The sequence below is a fragment of the Ixodes scapularis genome, unplaced genomic scaffold (genome assembly GCF_016920785.2).
Source record: "Ixodes scapularis isolate PalLabHiFi unplaced genomic scaffold, ASM1692078v2 PGA_scaffold1__304_contigs__length_218370807, whole genome shotgun sequence".
In the NCBI taxonomy this organism is placed as follows: domain Eukaryota; kingdom Metazoa; phylum Arthropoda; class Arachnida; order Ixodida; family Ixodidae; genus Ixodes; species Ixodes scapularis.
In genome coordinates this window covers 16660089-16677871 of record NW_024609846.1, presented here as the reverse complement: position 1 = coordinate 16677871, position 17783 = coordinate 16660089, and the positions used below count along the sequence as shown (strand labels likewise).

The 17783-nt window shown below is 46.0% G+C and overlaps 1 protein-coding gene and 1 pseudogene across 1 annotated transcript; one reads left to right on the top strand and one right to left on the bottom strand.

Annotated features, from left to right (window-relative positions):
• The first annotated feature begins 602 nt into the window (after positions 1-602).
• LOC120850862 lies at positions 603-1577 on the top strand. The gene has a single exon (XM_040223530.1). The coding sequence runs from the start codon at positions 603-605 to the stop codon at positions 1575-1577; it is 975 nt and encodes a 324-aa protein (XP_040079464.1).
• Positions 1578-3738: 2161 nt separating this feature from the next.
• On the bottom strand, positions 3739-16287 carry LOC115332728 (annotated as a pseudogene).
• Positions 16288-17783: the final 1496 nt, after the last annotated feature.

Below are 17783 nucleotides of genomic sequence, written 5' to 3'. Positions count from 1 at the left end.
TCGTCGGAACGCTCAATCACGACAACTGGTAGCAGCGGTGGGATGCGACTACGTGGGACTCGACTTTGTGGAATTCGACTACGCCGGATTGGCTTCGCCGGACCATGACTCTCGGTGTGGGTGAGTGCCCGGCCCTCTTTCTTGTATCCGCCAGACCTGACAGCCATTAGATTTGTTGTTAGGGTTTGTGGGAAATTGTATCGGTCTAAACGAGTGTGTTTCCGTTGGACGCGAGCTTTTCTGAGTTCTAAAAGGGTGCCGATACACAGAGAGAGTCATGAATCTCGAGACGTTGCGTGTGCCACAACTGGTGCAGGTTTGTACCGAATTGGGAATCGATTTGGGACAAGCCAAACGAAAGCCACATATCATCAAGCTCATTCGGGACGCAGAGATTAACGATGAGGAGCTGATGGAGTGTTTGCAAACACTGAGAGAGAGGGAGAGCTGCGAGAGAGGAACGAGAACGAGAACACGAGAGGGAGAGAGAAAAGCGAACTCAGGAGCTAGAGCTGAAGGAAGTGGAACTTGAGCTTAAGAAACTGGAGGCCGAGTCTCCAAATCAGGCAGCAGCTAGCCTTCAACCGGCAAAAAGGTTCAAGATGAAAGATCTTCTTCAGCCATATAAGTTGGGCGAGGACATCGGGTTGTTTCTCGTAAATTTCGAAAGAACGTGCGAGAAAGTGCAATTCCTCCGCGAGACATGGCCCCATAAGCTAGTGACGCTACTCCCTTGCGAAGCGGCGGACGTAATAGCGCGCTTAACAAGAGAGGACGCCGACAATTACGACCAAGTTAAGGCAGCACTTCTCAAGAAGTATCGCTTGTCCACGGAAGCATTTCGCCAACGCTTCCGTCAAGCATCTAGGAAGCCATCTCAATCGTGGCCAGAGTTCGCATATAACTTAAAGGCAGATTTGATAGAGTGGCTAAAGAGTGCCGGGGCCCACGGAGACCACGATAAGGTGGTCGAGTGTGTTGCAACGGAGCAGTTCTTCCGGAAGCTCCCTGATGCCGTGATGTTCTGGGTTCAGGACAGGCTCAGCGAGCCTAATCTCATGAAGGCCGCGGAGCTCGCGAAGGAACACGCGATGAGAAGAGGCCTGCAAGGTGATAGCTCATGCAAGGCGCAGAGGGACAAAGAGGGTAAGAAAGCTTTCTGGTCGAAAAAGAACGAGGTGGGAAAGCCGTTCCCAAGACGGTTCGCTAGCGAGGGGTCTTTCCAGAAACCTAAAGAAACGGAAGTCGAGGCAGCGAACAGGAAAGTTGGCTACCAGCCGAAACCAAACAGCGAAGGCAGCAAGGTCTTCAAAAAAAGGAGACCATCTATTTGTTTTAATTGCAAAGAGCCGGGCTACTTTGCGGCCAGCTGCACAAAGAAAGTGGCTTTCCACTATGTCTGTGACAGCGAAGACAACGAGAGGTTGTTAGAGCCCTACACGCGACAAATGCTAGTAAATGGCAAAGAATGCCGTGTGTTGCGAGACTCAACCGCGACGATGGACGTCGTACACCCTATACGTACGTGCGACCAGAGGAGTACACTGGAGACTGCGCTTGGATTCGACAGGTGGTAGAAGAGCAAAGTGTTTGCTTGCCTATTGCTAAAGTTTCTATCTCGGGACCTTTTGGAGTCCTAGAAACGGAAGCGGCAGTCTCCAGCAGACTTCCCTTGCCGTATCCGTACATCTTTTCAGATAAGTCTGAAGAGATGTTGCAACAGAGGGGGTTGAGCTTCGCGAACGAAACAGTGTTGGCCCTGACGCGCTCGAAGGCACGTGCTCTAGCGAGGCAGCTGAGCTATAACTCCGTCGAAGAGGCTTCCCCTTCCGCTGACTCGGGAGACAAGCTTGGAGTGTCGGGGGAATTCGCCGAATCACAGCACCAGAACACCGAGCCAGGGACGGAACGGGGAGAGCAGACTGCCGATCATGAGAAAGAAGACGGCATACTTCTCTCACCGGCCTCCAAAAGCTTTCAGGCTTTAGCTAAACTGAATAGGCCGACGCTTATTTTGGAGCAAAAAAATGATCCATCCATGAAAGATATCCAGGGGAGTAAGAGGGAAGGCATAGCCAGGAAGAACATCTCGTTTCAAACGAGATCAGGCGTGCTCTACCGGCAGTACCGAGACCGAAAGGGAAAGTCGTTCGACCAGCTTGTCGTTCCCCGTAAGTAACGAGCGGACTTGCTCTATCTCGCCCACGATTGCTCCTGGTCAGGACACCTTGGAATAAAAAAAACCAAGGCGCGACTGACGTAAGAGTACTACTGGCCGGGATGCTGGAAGGACGTCGAGGGATTTGTGAAGACCTGCGACGCATGCCAGCTTGCCGGGAAATCTACGGATAGGCAGAAAGCCCCTATGACATTGGTTCCAGTAATTACTGAGCCATTTCGCCGTCTCGTGATCGACACCGTCGGACCACTTCCTCAGACGCAGTCGGGGTACCGGTATATTTTGACAGCTTTGTGTCCGGCCACAAACTTTCCAGAGACAGTTCCACTGAAGGAACTGTCCTCGGCTAACGTGGTGGACGCTCTTTTGTCCATCTTTTCTAGGGTGGGGTTTCCAGCAGAAATTCAGAGCGACCAGGGAAGCGTCTTCACTAGCTTACTAACTACCACCTTTTTCGAGAAGTGTGGTATTAGGGTAGTTCACAGCTCCATCTACCACCCATAATCGAACAGCGTGGAAAGGCTTCACTCGGTGCTGAAGCGCGTCCTGCGCGCTCTTGGTGTGGAGCGCGGAAGGGATTGGGAAGCCAGCCTCCCAGCGGCTATGTTCGCTCTTAGAACCGCACCTCACGAGACGACGGGGTTTAGTCCCGCGGAGCTAGTGTACGGGAGGGCTTTGAGAACACCGCTGCGTATGCTTCGAGAATCCTGGGAGGATCAAAAGGAAAACCCAACGGTCGTCGAGTACGTTCTGGAGTTGTTGAATCGGCTAAATAAGGCAATGGGGATCGTGGAAAGGAACGCGAAGACCGCACAGAACAGGGCAAAAGCCTATTATGACCGAACAGCCCGGCTGCGTACTTTTGAGGTGGGCGACAAGGTCATGCTTGTTGTTCCCTGTAGAAAGAACAAACTTGACGTTCAATGGGAAGGCCCAGCTAGGGTTCTGCAGAAGCTGTCTGACACAAACTACGCAGTTGAGCTAGAAGGGAGGCGGCGAAACACGCGAATTTACCACAGCAACCTCATGAAGCCTTACAAAGAACGCGAGGTTATTGTAAACTTAACTCTGAACGCGCCAGAGGAGATGCCGCATGAAATCCCCTTCCTCAAAGGTGACGGATGCTTCACTGTCGAAGAGCTCTGCGCAAAAATGATAATTCATGAGAAACTCCAGCCCGCTCAGATTGCAGATCTAACCCAGTTAATCGGGGAGTTTCGAACGACCTTTTCAGATAGGCCAGGAAAAACGACCTTGGTGGTCCACAACATCGAGCTGTCAATCAACCGGTTCGTTCTAGGCCGTACAGAGTATCTCCAAGACAAAGGGAGATAATGGAAAGAGAGATCAAGCGCATGTTGGAGCTCGGGGTTATTGAACCCAGGGACAGTGACTTCACATCGCCCCTGATCCTTGTTGAAGCACCAGGGAAAGACCCTAGGCCCTGTATCGATTACAGAAAGCTAAATGCTATCACCCGGGATCAAACCTACCCGATCCCGAACATTGAGGAGAGGGTAGAGGTAGTTAGCGGGGCTAGGTTTATATCGACGTTAGACCTAGTGCGGGGCTACTGGCAGGTCCCTCTTACCGAACGGGCTAGCCGGTACGCCGCGTTTATCTCTCCTATTGGCACCTTTCGGCCGATAATGTTGAGTTTCGGCCTGAAAAACGCGCCGTTTTGTTTTTCTAGCCTTATGGATCGTGTCCTTGGAGACTTTCGCGACGTCGCCCTCCCCTATCTAGATGACGTGGCTATTTTTTCGGATGCCTGGGAAACCCACGTGGAAAAACTTCGCGCGGTTCTAGAACGGCTTCGCCAGGCGGGACTTAGCGTCAAGCCCGAAAAATGCCAGCTTGGGAGAGCTGAGGTCAGCTATTTGGGCCATGTGATCGGACAAGGTTGTCGCCGGCCCTCTGAGGTTAAGACTGCTGCAGTCGCAGAGCACCGGCGTCCCAAGACGAAAACAGAAATACGTGCATTTCTGGGGCTTTCTGGTTACTATCAGCACTACATAGAGAACTATTCGCACATAGCAAGCCCGCTCACCGACGCCCTCAGAAAATCCGAGCCGCAAATAGTTCAATGGGACGAAGCAAAGGAACGTGCGTTCAACTCGTTGAAGGAGGCGCTAACAAAGGGGCCGGTGCTGAGGGCACCAGATTACGCGAGGGAATTCGTAGTGCAGTGTGACGCCAGCGATCGCGGGGTCGGAGCTATCCTGAGCCAGACCGATGATGAGGGGAACGAGCGGCCGGTACTCTACATTAGTCGAAAGCTCTCCACACGCGAAGAAGCTTATAGCGCCTCAGAGATGGAATGTGCATGTCTTGTTTGGGCCTTTCAAAAGCTTTCATGTTATCTTTCAGGCACCAAGTTTGTCATTGAGACAGATCACTGTCCATTGCAGCGGCTACAAAACATGTCGCCCAAAAATGGCCGCCTCCTTCGGTGGAGCTTGATCCTTCAGCAATACAATTTTGAAGTAAAGTACAGAAAAGGACAGCTTAATGGAAACGCAGGTGGGCTCAGCCGTAGCTTCTAGCGAAAAGGGCGAGCCTTGATGAGTTGCGGCGAATTTTCGAAATTCTCCGGGGAAAAATTCTGTTGTGACTCGCAAGGCGTGTTCAGAGAAATGACTATCTCGGTGAGCCGGCTATAGTGGGGGCAATTAATCTGTTTTGTCGTTGTTGGTTTTTTTTTTCACGGGTGTCGGTTGTATCCAGCTTTTCAGCTTACAGTATTTCTAAGCTCTCTCGTTTATCTTCGTAGCGCAAAGGTTTTGAGGAGAATTGATGAGGTGCTTGTTTATTTTGTGATGGTCTGGCGGACTGAGGGAGGGGGCTGGGTGTTCATCGGCCCGGGGTTTGGTCTGGTGTGGTTGTTCCGTGTGTCTGCCTCCTCCCAGGATGAACGAGTGCCCAAACTCCTGCCGAGAACCCCAGAGCGAAACCGCGTCTCTCGGAAGAGCGGTTGCTAACTGCTCTACCTCAAAACGCTCTCCCCGTTGCCGGAGGAGCTATTGTGAAAGGCTACGACACACCCGTACCACGTTTACGAGAGCGGCGCGTGCCCCTGGCTCACGTCGACCAAAGCACACGCTCGCACCGACCGGCGGCTCGTGCGGGAGCTTCCGAGAACTTGGCTCTCGAGACAACCTTTGTACAAGCTGGGTGTCCGTGTCTGTGTGTGTGCGTGTGGATGACTCTTCAGCGAGCGAGCCACCACGCCGAGAGACCCGCCACGAACTTCTTCGGCATTGGCTGGCCGTTGGCACACGCACTTCTTCCGCATTGGCTGGCCGCTGGCACACGAACTTCTTCCACATTGGCTGCCGAGGACCGCGTAGGCCCCTGCGATTGGACAAGCCAATGGACGGCGAGATAGGAGGTGAATATATAAAGAAAGGACACCCGTGAAGTTGTTGTGGTACGAACACTGAAAGGATGTTGTAATTAATGTAAATATAGTGTGTTCTGTTTTGCTGAGCTCGTCGCCTCCCGGCTCCTCGATCCTGTCTCCTACCCGGCACAAGGTAGTGTCGCCGGGCTGGGAGCCTTCGTCGGAACGCTCAATCACGACACAGTGCACACAACTCGAACTTGGAACAAACGTTTGTCTAACTTCTCTCAATGTTCGAAAGAGTTGAGCCTTGTCGAGACAGAACGTCGGCAGTTTCACCACACCCCTATACACTTCCCTGCACGCAATTGCCATGTTAATTGAAGAAATGTCCTGCATTAGCAAAAAAACATCGTCTTGCTCCCGCCAGGCCAAGTGTTATTGTCTTAGATGTAAGAATCACTCGTTCTTGTATCGCCGTCCCTGAATTTCGTTTTATTTTTTATTTTGCTGAGTTATATCATTTTTAAGTCCTCGTACTCGATATCTGAACTACGTATGAAGCTGAAAGTAAACAAAACAGACAAATTAAAACATGGATGTTTTTTAGCTCTTATGAATACAATGAGCACAAGTAAAACTTCAGTTGTGAATTTGTAACTATATATGAATTAAGGAACGAGTCCCTTTTTTTAGAGCTTTTTGATAGTCCCCTTATTGAACACTAGCAACTTTATTGAACAATACAAACTTTCATATCATAAAAAATAAAAATGGGCCAAGATCGTTGCTGGTGCCAAGCTGTTCCTCGAAGAAAGCGTCAGAATTTGGCGCAGCGGCTATACCTACGAAGGCGATTCAGATACGAAGGTGAATAAAAACAGGTGACACTGTCACACACGGCAATAAAATTCTGAAAAATTCTATGAGGGATTCGGTAAATGGCAGGAGTAATCTTTGCCATTCAAAGAATGACAACCAGGTTGCAGCATGTTGCTTTGACACAGAATAAGGAAGCAGCGTCGGTGCAAAGATGGCCGCCTCATTGTAGACATGCACTGCGTCGGAGCATCGGTCCGTGATGCCCTCTTTTTAGTAGGGAACGTGCTAAACCAGCTGAAATTCATCGCAGAATGAAAACACAGTACGGCGATCTGTGTGTGCCTCTGCGGACCAGAAAGTTGAAAAGCGGCATAACTTCTGTGGATGTGGAGGACGCCCCGCAAGCGGGCCCGTCACACCGCGTAGTGACGAACGAAAGCATCGCCGCAGCGAAGATATTTTTGGCGTTTGTGGCAATCATGGATATGAATTTTGAATGTCTCACACACGCTCGTTATTCGCCCTTACCTCACCCCCTGTGACTTTCATGTGTTCGGACGGCTCAAAGAAGCTATGAGGGGAAAGCATTTAGGAAGTGATGAAGAGGCGAAAACCGCGGTGCACGTGGGGTACAGTCAAAACCAAAACAAGTTTTGTCGCAAGGTAACTTTGCACATCTGAACCCGTAGAACACGGGCATTTTACGTCATGAGGACTGCGTCGAAAGATAACATACGCATAATTTTTCTCTATTTCCTCGTTTGCATTTTAATAAATAATTAAAATTTTCATTTCGATCACCCTCGTAAGGTGATAGCGGTCTCTTATCACACTTTTGCGAGGTGAATATTCCCAAAACCCGTCTTCTTTCTGGTGCAGGCGGATCAGGTAACCTAGCGTATGCATGAAGGACGTTCATGCCATGCGCGGAACATGACAGAGCCTTTTCGTTACTGTGCATACACGTTCAGTATACAGGTGCGACGACGCCGTACGTTTACGGTCCGGTTACATGGTAGCTGCTCATCACGAACGTCCTCCTTCGAGAGCCGTCCTTGACGCCTCTCGAAATAAGCGGCCAATGCACTTTGACCGCCCTCGAAGTCTGCTGTCGACGGCTTTGAATATCTGTGGACGCACACTAGCTGCGGTTCTGTTCCTCGGCCTGCCACGCCGTTCTTGATGCTCAGTCGACATAGAACACTATATAGCTCCTTCGGAGCGGAGCAGCGTATACTTCCTGTATAGGCTCCCTACGGGAGAGTAGCGCACTCTAGAACGCCATCTCTCGGAGAACAGCGGCGAACTCCCGGAGGCTCCAACTCCGGTCAGAAATGCAAGGCGAACTTGAGAAAATCGTTGTTTCTTCAATATTTTGAGGATGTACGGAACGACAAAAGGTTTGGCATAATAAAGGAACATATAGAATAATTTGCGCTAAGTTGTTCGAAACATAATAACGCAATTTTTCTTAAAAAGGTCCCTGAGCGGCACCTTGCAGCAGACGACGCGGCGACGTCACACCGTTCACGTGACCCGCGCCGGCCAACCCAAAGAGTGCATCCCCGCCGCGTAGAAAAATCTGCTTCAAACGCCATTGCCATGGAAATTACCTTCTCAAAATTTTGAGACACATCTAATATCATGACAACTTTGATAAAATTTTCCAACTTTATGGCAAGCTGGTTTTGAAAAGTGTGAACTCGGCGTTTATTTTTTAGTCTGCCGTGTTGCGTCGATCTTCATGTGTTCTCCCATAGGGCGGACCGCCCCCTGGTACCCTGAGTACCACGTGACTCGCGCCGAGCTGCTCTACCGGCGATGTTGCGGCAAAACACGCGGATCAAAGGATTCCCGAAGGAAAAATCCATCAATGTAACCCTGTTTGGCAGTCAATGTTTTCTAGTGGACCGCTGACTGTGCCTGACTGTACGTCAAGCATGTCTGATTGGCCAACAAGTTACTCTGACCGACAGTCAAGCTCCAGTCAGACCCCGCTTGTCGGCTTTCTGATGGTTTCCTGGTGGCAGTCGGCCGCCGCGAAATGCCATCAGGATGTCTTGGTGGTGATTCTGACTGTACAGTCGGGAGCAAAAGTTTGCGGGGCACGGGAGCGCGTGCTGAAATGCATCGCCGCGCCGTCCGACGGCGCGCTGCCGCATTAAGGAGACACGGTTTACGCTTGCGCGCCTTTCGTGCTCGCAATCATGTCTCTTTCGCTCGTTTCTTTCTGACGCGCTCCTGATAGCAGGAGCCGGCGCCAGGGGCGTGAGTTATCGCTTCACTGGCTGCCTGCTGCGCGTCTGCTTCAGCCGTCTCAGCCACCGCGCTTTGTCACGGAGCTCGCGTGTGTGTGTGTGTAAAAGGGGGGGGGGGAGGGTAGCCAGGCGCCTTGTCACCCAGCGCGGCTGCTGAGGCAGCTGAAGAGGACGCGGGGCATGACAGCAAGCGGAACGTCAAGTTGTGCCCCTGGCGCCGACTCCGGTTATCAGGAGTGAGTCGGACCGAAACGAGTGAAAGAGACATGACTGCCAGAACGAAGGGCGCGCATGCGCAAAGCGCGGCTTTTTAATGTGGTGGCGCGCCGTTGCACGGCGCATCGATGCATTTCGGCACGCGCTCCCGTGCCCCGCAAACTTTTGCTCCCGACTGTACATCGATTGTCTCTGACTGTACGTCAGAAAGCTTTGACGTGCAGACAGACGTACGGTCAAAGGACGTAAAGTTCGTTCGGATACCACTATTTCGTCAAATCTATGAATACGAAAAGTAATCTATGCACGAGAAAACGATTTTGGGAGGTGAGCCCATAAAACCGCTGACGTTAGAGATATGACACGCAACCGACCGACAACCTTGATCACAAGCCCGCCGAACACGACACTTCGCACTTCGCTTCGCCCATAGAGGCTTCGCCGAGCTTTCATTAACGATCGCTCTTGATTCGTTTTGTTTGCCCGCTTGCTCCAACCAGTCGATCCTGCCCGGGCTCTACAATGTCTTATGTTTTAGTAGAATTTCTACTCGACAAGACCCAGCCTGTTGTGAGTTCCGACGATGTAAGGGACTTTAGCGGTGTAGTTGAAGACGACAGGGTGCACAGGTCTACTGGGCCGGTGATACGCGAACAAAAGGATCGTTCTACGACGCGAAAGTACTCTACAGGGCAGGTGAGTAGAACTGAAGTACGGCGAGTGATGTACGAGTGCTTTGCATAACACGCTAACGGCTTAACTGCATTTGCAGCCAAAGCATTTCGTATAAAACGAATAGTCAAGTCGAGTTCCTCCAACTGTGGCGTAGCATAGCGGTTAAGGTGTCCGACTTGTGCGCATGTGGTCGCGGGTTCGATGCAAGATGGTGCTGCTGGTTTTTTTTTTCTTTTTTTTTTTTCTCGAACATTTGTTTCATCGAAGCATTTGGCTATATTTATGAGTGCGTATAGCTTTACTCTTATATAAATGCTGCCCTTGTTGATGAAAATCCCTTCACAGTGGCAGTCAGACGTCATCTGATGGACCATCAGATGACGTCTGATGGTCCATCACGTTCCACCAAGGCTGGTGACTGGCAGTCAGTGTCCCAAATTACGTAGCTTGATGGAATTTTCAATAGGGTTGCGTTACTCTGCTCCGTATAAGCTATATAGTGCTCTAAGTCGACTTACCATACCACCGGGCCGTAAGCGCACCGTGTCGTCACCCGTGTATGCAAAAGATATATGCACAGCAACGAAAGGATTCTGTCGTTTCCTACGCATCACTCACGCGTCCTTCATGTACACGCTAAGTGACCTGCTTTGCTTGTATCAGGGTGAAGACCTGTTCGGGAATCTTCACCGCATGGAAAAGTGCTGAGAGGGTAAATTCAGCATGCTTTGTTATATATAACCGCTGTGCGAAATGCTAACGCATTCTTCCGAGAATAAGCCTAGCGGTAGCAGCGACTTGGGCCCTAACCTCTCGAAATGTGCATCCCTGCGGCATCTCTCGGCACTCGCAGAAGGTATTTCTTAGCCAGCTTCTCAGCCAGTGGGGCTGGGACGCCATCCCGTGGCGACATTGAGGACTTTAAATACGTGTGCTCCAAACCAGTCGAAGGTAAGCGCCCCAATGCTAACAAACTAAAAAAAAAAAAAACAGTAAGAGAAACTTATAAGGAGGAGGACAAACAATGTCCCATACTCAGTTACAGGTCTATTCATTCCAAGTTTTATATACTCTCGTTGGAATGTCATCCTCATTCCATTTTTAGGTTTTGCCATTATGTTCAATATGACATTGCACGCATGCACTCTATGAAATTTTTCACTACTGGGTGCTCACTTCGGTTGATGGGGGACATTTATTACGAGTATTTCTACTTACTCTACATGCTCCTCCAGTGGAGCATAGGATATAGACTGGAACACTTGTGTTAAGTTGACTTTGGCAAGCAGTCTTGTTAATCAATGTAAGATTTCTTTTACACAGCGTCGATGGGGAGAAGCTTATCACAGATACTACTTCTCCGTCAGAATCCTCGAATGCTTCGCTGCCGATTATTTCAAATTCTAGGAAGATTTATAAAATTATTTGTTAGTTTACACAGACAAATTCTGGCGGATATCGCAAATAGCTTATGGCTCATTAGCGTATGGTACTTTCCGCTACGGCGGAACAGTTTTTGGTAAATGCTCTGAATTGTGACAGGTCAAGATAAATAAATACCATTTTAAAAAGAATCTTAAGGAATATTCAGTATAAACCTGCATCCCCAGATCACGATCTTTTTAGGGCTTTGCCCATGCCAAATCTAGAATATTTGTTTTATGAATCATTCGCCATTGGGCGCTACTGGAAGGATGCTTTTAAAACTCTTCGCCCAAATATGAGTTAGTTGCGAAAGATATCAAAGTTACTCGTTCCCGCTTGCTATACACGCTATGATAAGAACGTTCGCTCGGTCTACGTGCCTCACCTATGTAATTCTCGTCTTCCCAGTTTATGGAACTTCAGCTCAAGAAGAAAAGAGAAGCTCTCTGACATTTCAATTTGACCGACGAGCCCTTGTGATATTTACATAATTAGTTTTTATTACTAGCATTTTAAACAAGTATGTTTTGGGCTGTTTTCGCTTGCATTTTTTTTTTCTTATGGTATCATGGTATCAAAAAAAGTTATATGCAACCTCTGTGTCGCTAGAACTGTGCAACATTATGTGTTTTATTCAGCGATTAAGACTGGCACATGGTGCCTTGTGTTTTTTTTTTCAGTCACCTTCTGTCCTAAGGGTTTTTTGTGTTATTTTTTATCGGGAGTGTCAGATTCCAGTTCGAACAACTGAAAAGACATCAGGATATTGTAATATATTTTACTATTTTAGAAATATATTTGTTTTAACTTTAAGCAAGTGTAGCGGGCTTTGCCATTCAAGCCCCTGATGGCTTGGGCAAACCTGTACACTACCTTGAATATGTTTACCCTTCACAAATAAATTTATTATTATTATTATTATTATTATTATTATTATGTTCATCGGGAAAAAGTGGACGGTAGTTTTATTTTCACTTGATAACACTTCTTTCTCTGCGCCATTTTATTATTACTTTAGACGCTAATTGAACTTTCGGAGCTGTTATAAATCTTGGAGTTTTTTTATATACAGCATGCGTGCTTTGCGAAGGCTTATGCTTGTGTGGGTGACATTCATGTGACTTTCGTGTGACTTTAGTGTTACTTTAGTTATCCTGATTGGTTTTTATCGTGATAACTAACGTCATTTTTGCTCAAATCCCCTTTTTTCTTTATTTTTTTTCCTTTTTCTGTTTTGCGACTATTCTGTCATCAGTGCTACTATGGTACAATCACACAAGCCCTTGCTGGCTTTGACGAACCGGCCTTGCCTCATTATTGCATAGAGTGTGTAGAAATAAAAATTATTATTGTTATCAATATTGTTGCTGTTATTGTTGTAATTTTATTTGTTGTTGTGGTTGCTGCCGTTGTCATTGTCGTTGTTGTTGCTATTGTGCATTAGCGCTGGCGCCAGCGAGTACATTGCTTCCAAACTGGCCCTTTAAAACACACACACACACACACAAAACACACACAAAAACTGATTCCCTTTATAGGGAAGAGGTGTATTGGCGCCTCATTTTTTTTCTCAAGGCGAACTCGATGTTTTAGATAATCATAATTATTTACACACTGCGCCTGAAATTGTTGTTGAAAATATAATATGATTCAATGTTTGCGATGACGAGCTCTGATGGACGTGTGGAGCATTAAATCACGCTATATATTCACTGCTTCGCTTTCCGTTCTTAGGTCATCATGGCGCATGAAAAGCCATTTACTATAGGCAAGGCCCCAGCCTGCAATATATGTGGCTGCAATCAATGATGGTTCGTCGCAGTTTTCCGGAAGACAGATGGGATGGATGTTATCTGTAAAGTTTACTGGTCTTTTTAATTTCACTATGGCAATGTCTTCCTGCAAAATAAATGCATTTTGTTTAGCATTATAAGCCGCCAGCTAATAATAAAGAACAATTGTAAATGATGGTTGTGGATACGATACCATAAAGAAGGAACAGTTTTCCTGAATCGGGACGCAGACATAATCAACCTCAGCGCGAACGAATTGGCCATTCGGCACCGGGTTGTACTCTGGTTCGTCGCTTCGTTCTGCGGTGTGAGGTCGAATTGTTTTGCCGGAACAATCTCTGTAACCGCCGATATTTGTGCTTCCCATACGGACCAAAATAGAGCTGGTGCTCTCATTTCTTGAGGTATCAAACAGAGAGAGAGAGAAAGGGATGTGACTCTTTCATCAGGTTGTAATATTTTCTCCGTCAAACCACTAGTGGCATCTCGATTTTAAAGGTACTAAAAAGTCAATCTTTTGTATTTACTGGAGGCCTGTTTTTCGGGGTTTTCTGAAGCGTAACTGGAGAGTGCAAACGCGACCTACGGTATGAGTGAAATGGACTAGCTGTTAGCTGTTTGAAGAGATCGCATAAACCTTAGACCTTAGACCTATCGCCCTAGGATTTACCACAAAGATCACTGAGTGTGGCGAATCATGTTTGTCAAAATTACACTGAACGTGCTTACCGAAGTGAAGCGTCGAAGACCAAGACCTTATAATTCCTACCTACGACGTCCGTCTGCTAACGAAAGGCGTCCCATTGTCGCAACGGCCGATAGATGCCGGCACGTAAGGTTGCAGGTGGCCACCATGGACGCTTTCATCGCCATCAAGATTAGCAGACGACATTTTTGATCCATAAGGGATGAACTCGGTTTATGTGTAAATTGTCAGTGCATGATTTATTCTCACCAATAAATAAAAAAATAACACAAAACTAAAAAAGGAAAACATGTATTGTCTTCTTTTTTTTTTAAAGGCCCGTTCACACTCTTACGACCGAGTACGACTGAGAGAGACGAGATCTCCTACAACTTCTTAAATGTTTCTAGAATGAGGGGACACACTGACATTGTGGCGCCATCTATGCGGTGACCCTAGAACTGCATTTCACAAAAGCGAAGGTTTTGCGGGATTTCCGAGGTCAAATGTGCGTAATACCCATAAAAAGGCTCGTTTATAACAGTGACAAAAGTTTTTCGAGCCAAAAAAGAAAGGATATTGCGCGAGAAATGAAAAAAAAAAAAAAAATGCCGGACCGCCGAGTTTACACTGCTTCCCAATAGATGGCGCCAGTGTGTTCTCTGGTTTAAGAAGTTTTAAGGAACCCAGATTTAAGAGATCGCAAGCAGTCGCAAGAGTGTGAACGGGCCTTTACTTTATGTTCGGCTAGATGTCGTCATCTGCTTTGCATTTCCTTATAGTTGCAACGTCTTTTTTTTTCCCAAGTTTTACCGGTGCTGCTTTGAGCTGTTACGCCCAAAACAACACTCTTGGTGTGCTTAGCTCCCAACAGGCGAAGGAAGGCTCTTCTCTAGTACTGAAAGTTCCGCTACCTGTCGGCTGTTCCGTTAGCAGATAGACGCTTAAAGCAAAACTGTAAGTTTTTGATTTTTATAATTTTACACAGGTAACTTCGTTCAGTGGATTTGTTTACAGAAGGTCCACCACCCACTTTTAGGCCCGTCTTTGGCAAATCTTATTCGATCCGTTAAAAACAGCAATTAATACGGTGCCTTCAACAATAAAACGACACGGTTGACGGATGTTCACGTGGAAGATAGCACAAAAAAGTTATCGCAGTTTTTTATGTTTTTGTTGTACAAGTGAAACGCTTTCACAAGTAAACTTCTGACCTGGTTTTCCGATTTTTTTTCTTAGGAGATGCATGTGTCTTCAATAACCCGTGTGAACGCTCAGCCACATGGTGCTTCAAGTACGGACTTACAAATATATGTTTAACTCCCAGAAATTACACCGGGAATTGCTAATTGGTATTTCAATACTATATATTTATTACAAGCCTTAATACACAAAATATCACAATAGCATTTCGTCAACTAGATGTGATTTTGATTCTATTTAGTAGTACTCAATCTACAAGCCAGTGCTAACGATTGACACATGACAAATTAGACACATATTACTAGATATATCTGTAGTGCCTTATCAAACTGTAAGATAATTCTTGTAAATATTTATGATCCTTCAAATGCGTCAAACAGCCTTTAGTTAAAAAAACATATGGCATTCGATCCTAGCGCTTTCTCATATAGTATAATCTTGACTGCTGGTGCCAGTTATGCATTTATACATGATTCTGAGCCTGAGGCGACGGACGACGTTGGGGGAGAACACGCAAGTCTCAATCTATCTCAAGACGTATGTCTTCGTCCCCTTGTCGTGCGTCGTCTCCGGTTTAGAATGAAATGTAACGTAAAACAACTCGGCTGTTTATTAAGCTAGTCTTCTATGAATTTATATATGTGTGTAAAAGCAAAAGGTACACAATCAGCCCTTTCTGCTGCTGTATCTCCTTAGTCGAAACTATGCACCGTGTTTTTGCAAACAGTGGCTTATCTCATTCCTTCGTTATAAACACCTATCAAGCATTTTAGAGTCGTATTAGGTTCAGGAAAATTTATATAGTTCGGGAATTACCCTAAATCACCCTTCAAGGCTGGCATTTTATAAAGATAAAAATTGCTGAGAAGGATTTCTGGAATAGATAATCTGACATTATGCTGCAAAGTTATACGTTTCATTTCATATTACTAAAAGCACATTTTTTAGGAAGTGAGAATCGCACCAGGCAATGTATCCGTATACTAATTTTAAATTTTTTAGATACAGATCTGCAGTAATTATTATGTACACATTCTGCTGTACAAAGCAACTGTCAAAAATATCTACAAATACTGTTCATTTGTATGTTACTAATATGCAGCTTATCTTATTATATAAGGCGGTTCACAAAACATTATTTTCTTCGCAAGGAAACACGCAAATTGTGTACATACCGAAAACAATGCGCAGCAGTCAGCACAAATTGGTCGCTTATTAAAACGCCGCCGCATTACAAAGTCTCGTTTTCATTGTACAGCCCCACCATCCACGGCCAGTTGCCATGTTCTGCGTTGGTACCGTTTACGATTCGTTCGGAAACAGTATTTTTTACATGGCGCCGTCCACATGTGCCTGTTGTCGAAAAAAAATTTTCTCCTGTGTGTTCTATGCTTGCAACTCCTGTAAATACCGGGCAACCAATGAGCGCTTCGCAACGTCTGTTAGAGGGTCTTAAGAGCTAATTGTAGTGTTCGTGCGAGTGGACGAACAGGATTGACGAGAGCAGCTCGGCGAGTGGCGAGGTGGAATGACTTTATTCCATGACGGAGCGAGCGAGAAGAAGGCGCGGCCGGCAGGCATGCGTAACTTATAGCATGTTATCAGAGAGGGAAAGGGTAGGCAGAGGAGGAGCGATCAAAAGAAAAAAGGGGCGCGTCATACGTGCTGAAACGCGCGTAATACAACATAACACTATGAGTAACGTGAAACACTTTTCAGATCCAGTATAGAGTAAAACTTCTATGGCGAAATTTATTAAACCTTTTTAAATAATCCAGTTACTTGATACAAGTTATAACGGGATATCTCAAAGGTGAAAATAAGTTTTTAAAATGTTTACAGCGATTGTATTCGTCTGCCTCATTTGGTAGACATGAACTAGAGCAAACCTTTATTGTTTATAAAGGGTTCAAAAGAAAGCAATAAGATTAACTCCTAAAAGCTAAAAGTCAGCCACACTGTCGCTAACCGCAGCGTAAGTAGTATCCAAACAATTTTTGAACTAAATACAGCATAACCAAGAAACACAATATGATATTTCTTTAATTTTTATATATCTCGGTTTATGCTTCATTAAGATGTTTTATTGATCAATAATATAATTCAACACATAATTTAAAACTCACTGCGAAATATGGTCACAATTTGTTTCCACAATAATATTTGGCAAGATGTATTTATACAACTATTAATACTGAAACCGACGAAAACAGTTTAAACGTAGTGTTCAAGAAATGCTTTGTGCAAATATTGCGCGCACCTTTGATGTAGCAGTGAATAATTCCTAGCAAACATTTCCACATGTTGCGGCTTCCACGTGGGTAAAGAAGTGAGAAACGTTTGAAAAACACCGGGACATTTGCTCTAACTTGACTTTAGAATAAAAATATAAAAAAAAAATAAACGCGCCTTTACAAGAAAAAAAAAAAAAAAAAAACCGAGTAGCATGATGTTTTTTTCTGGAATCAACACTTCTTTCATAAGTGGCCTAAACTTAATTGGTTTTAAGATTGTAGGACCTGTCACATATTTTGTCTCTGCTTTGCTGTGGATGACTGGGTGGCGCGAATAATGTGTGCTAGGAGGAAGTCAGTCGAGGTTTGGTAGCGGACGAATTCGCGAACTAATGCCCGCTCTCGGCAATCGGAGATGCTTTTTCGTTTAAAATAGATTTCAAATAAACGCCATGAATGGCCTTTGCATAGTGTGGTACGTACCTTGCCCGTTGAAACTGTCTATTTTAATAACACGTGACGCTTGCGTAAATATAAACCTGGTTCGGCGCTGCAGAAGTCATCTTGCGATCTACGAGGTCCGGGTGATAACGGAAACGGCAGTTTGATCTGAGCCTTTTAGAATAGAGTGAATCTTCTCTAAAGGCTTCGCCACTCTGATCACAGTCAGATTAGGTAGCCGATGTGCTGTTGAAATTATGTGCTATTTTGTAGATCGAAGCGAGTGCATGAAAACCATATGCTAAATCTTCCTGTTCCGTGATTACAAGTACAGCCTCCGCTGTTTCTTGAAGCTACCAGCAGGTACAAACAAACATTTTATAAATAAAGTACAAACGTCTATGATATATATCAAGTGTTCGACATTCCTTGGAGGATATTGAAGGTTTCGGGAGCAACGCAGGAGACATCAGTAGTTTTCCAAATTACATCTGCAATAAATGCGTCCA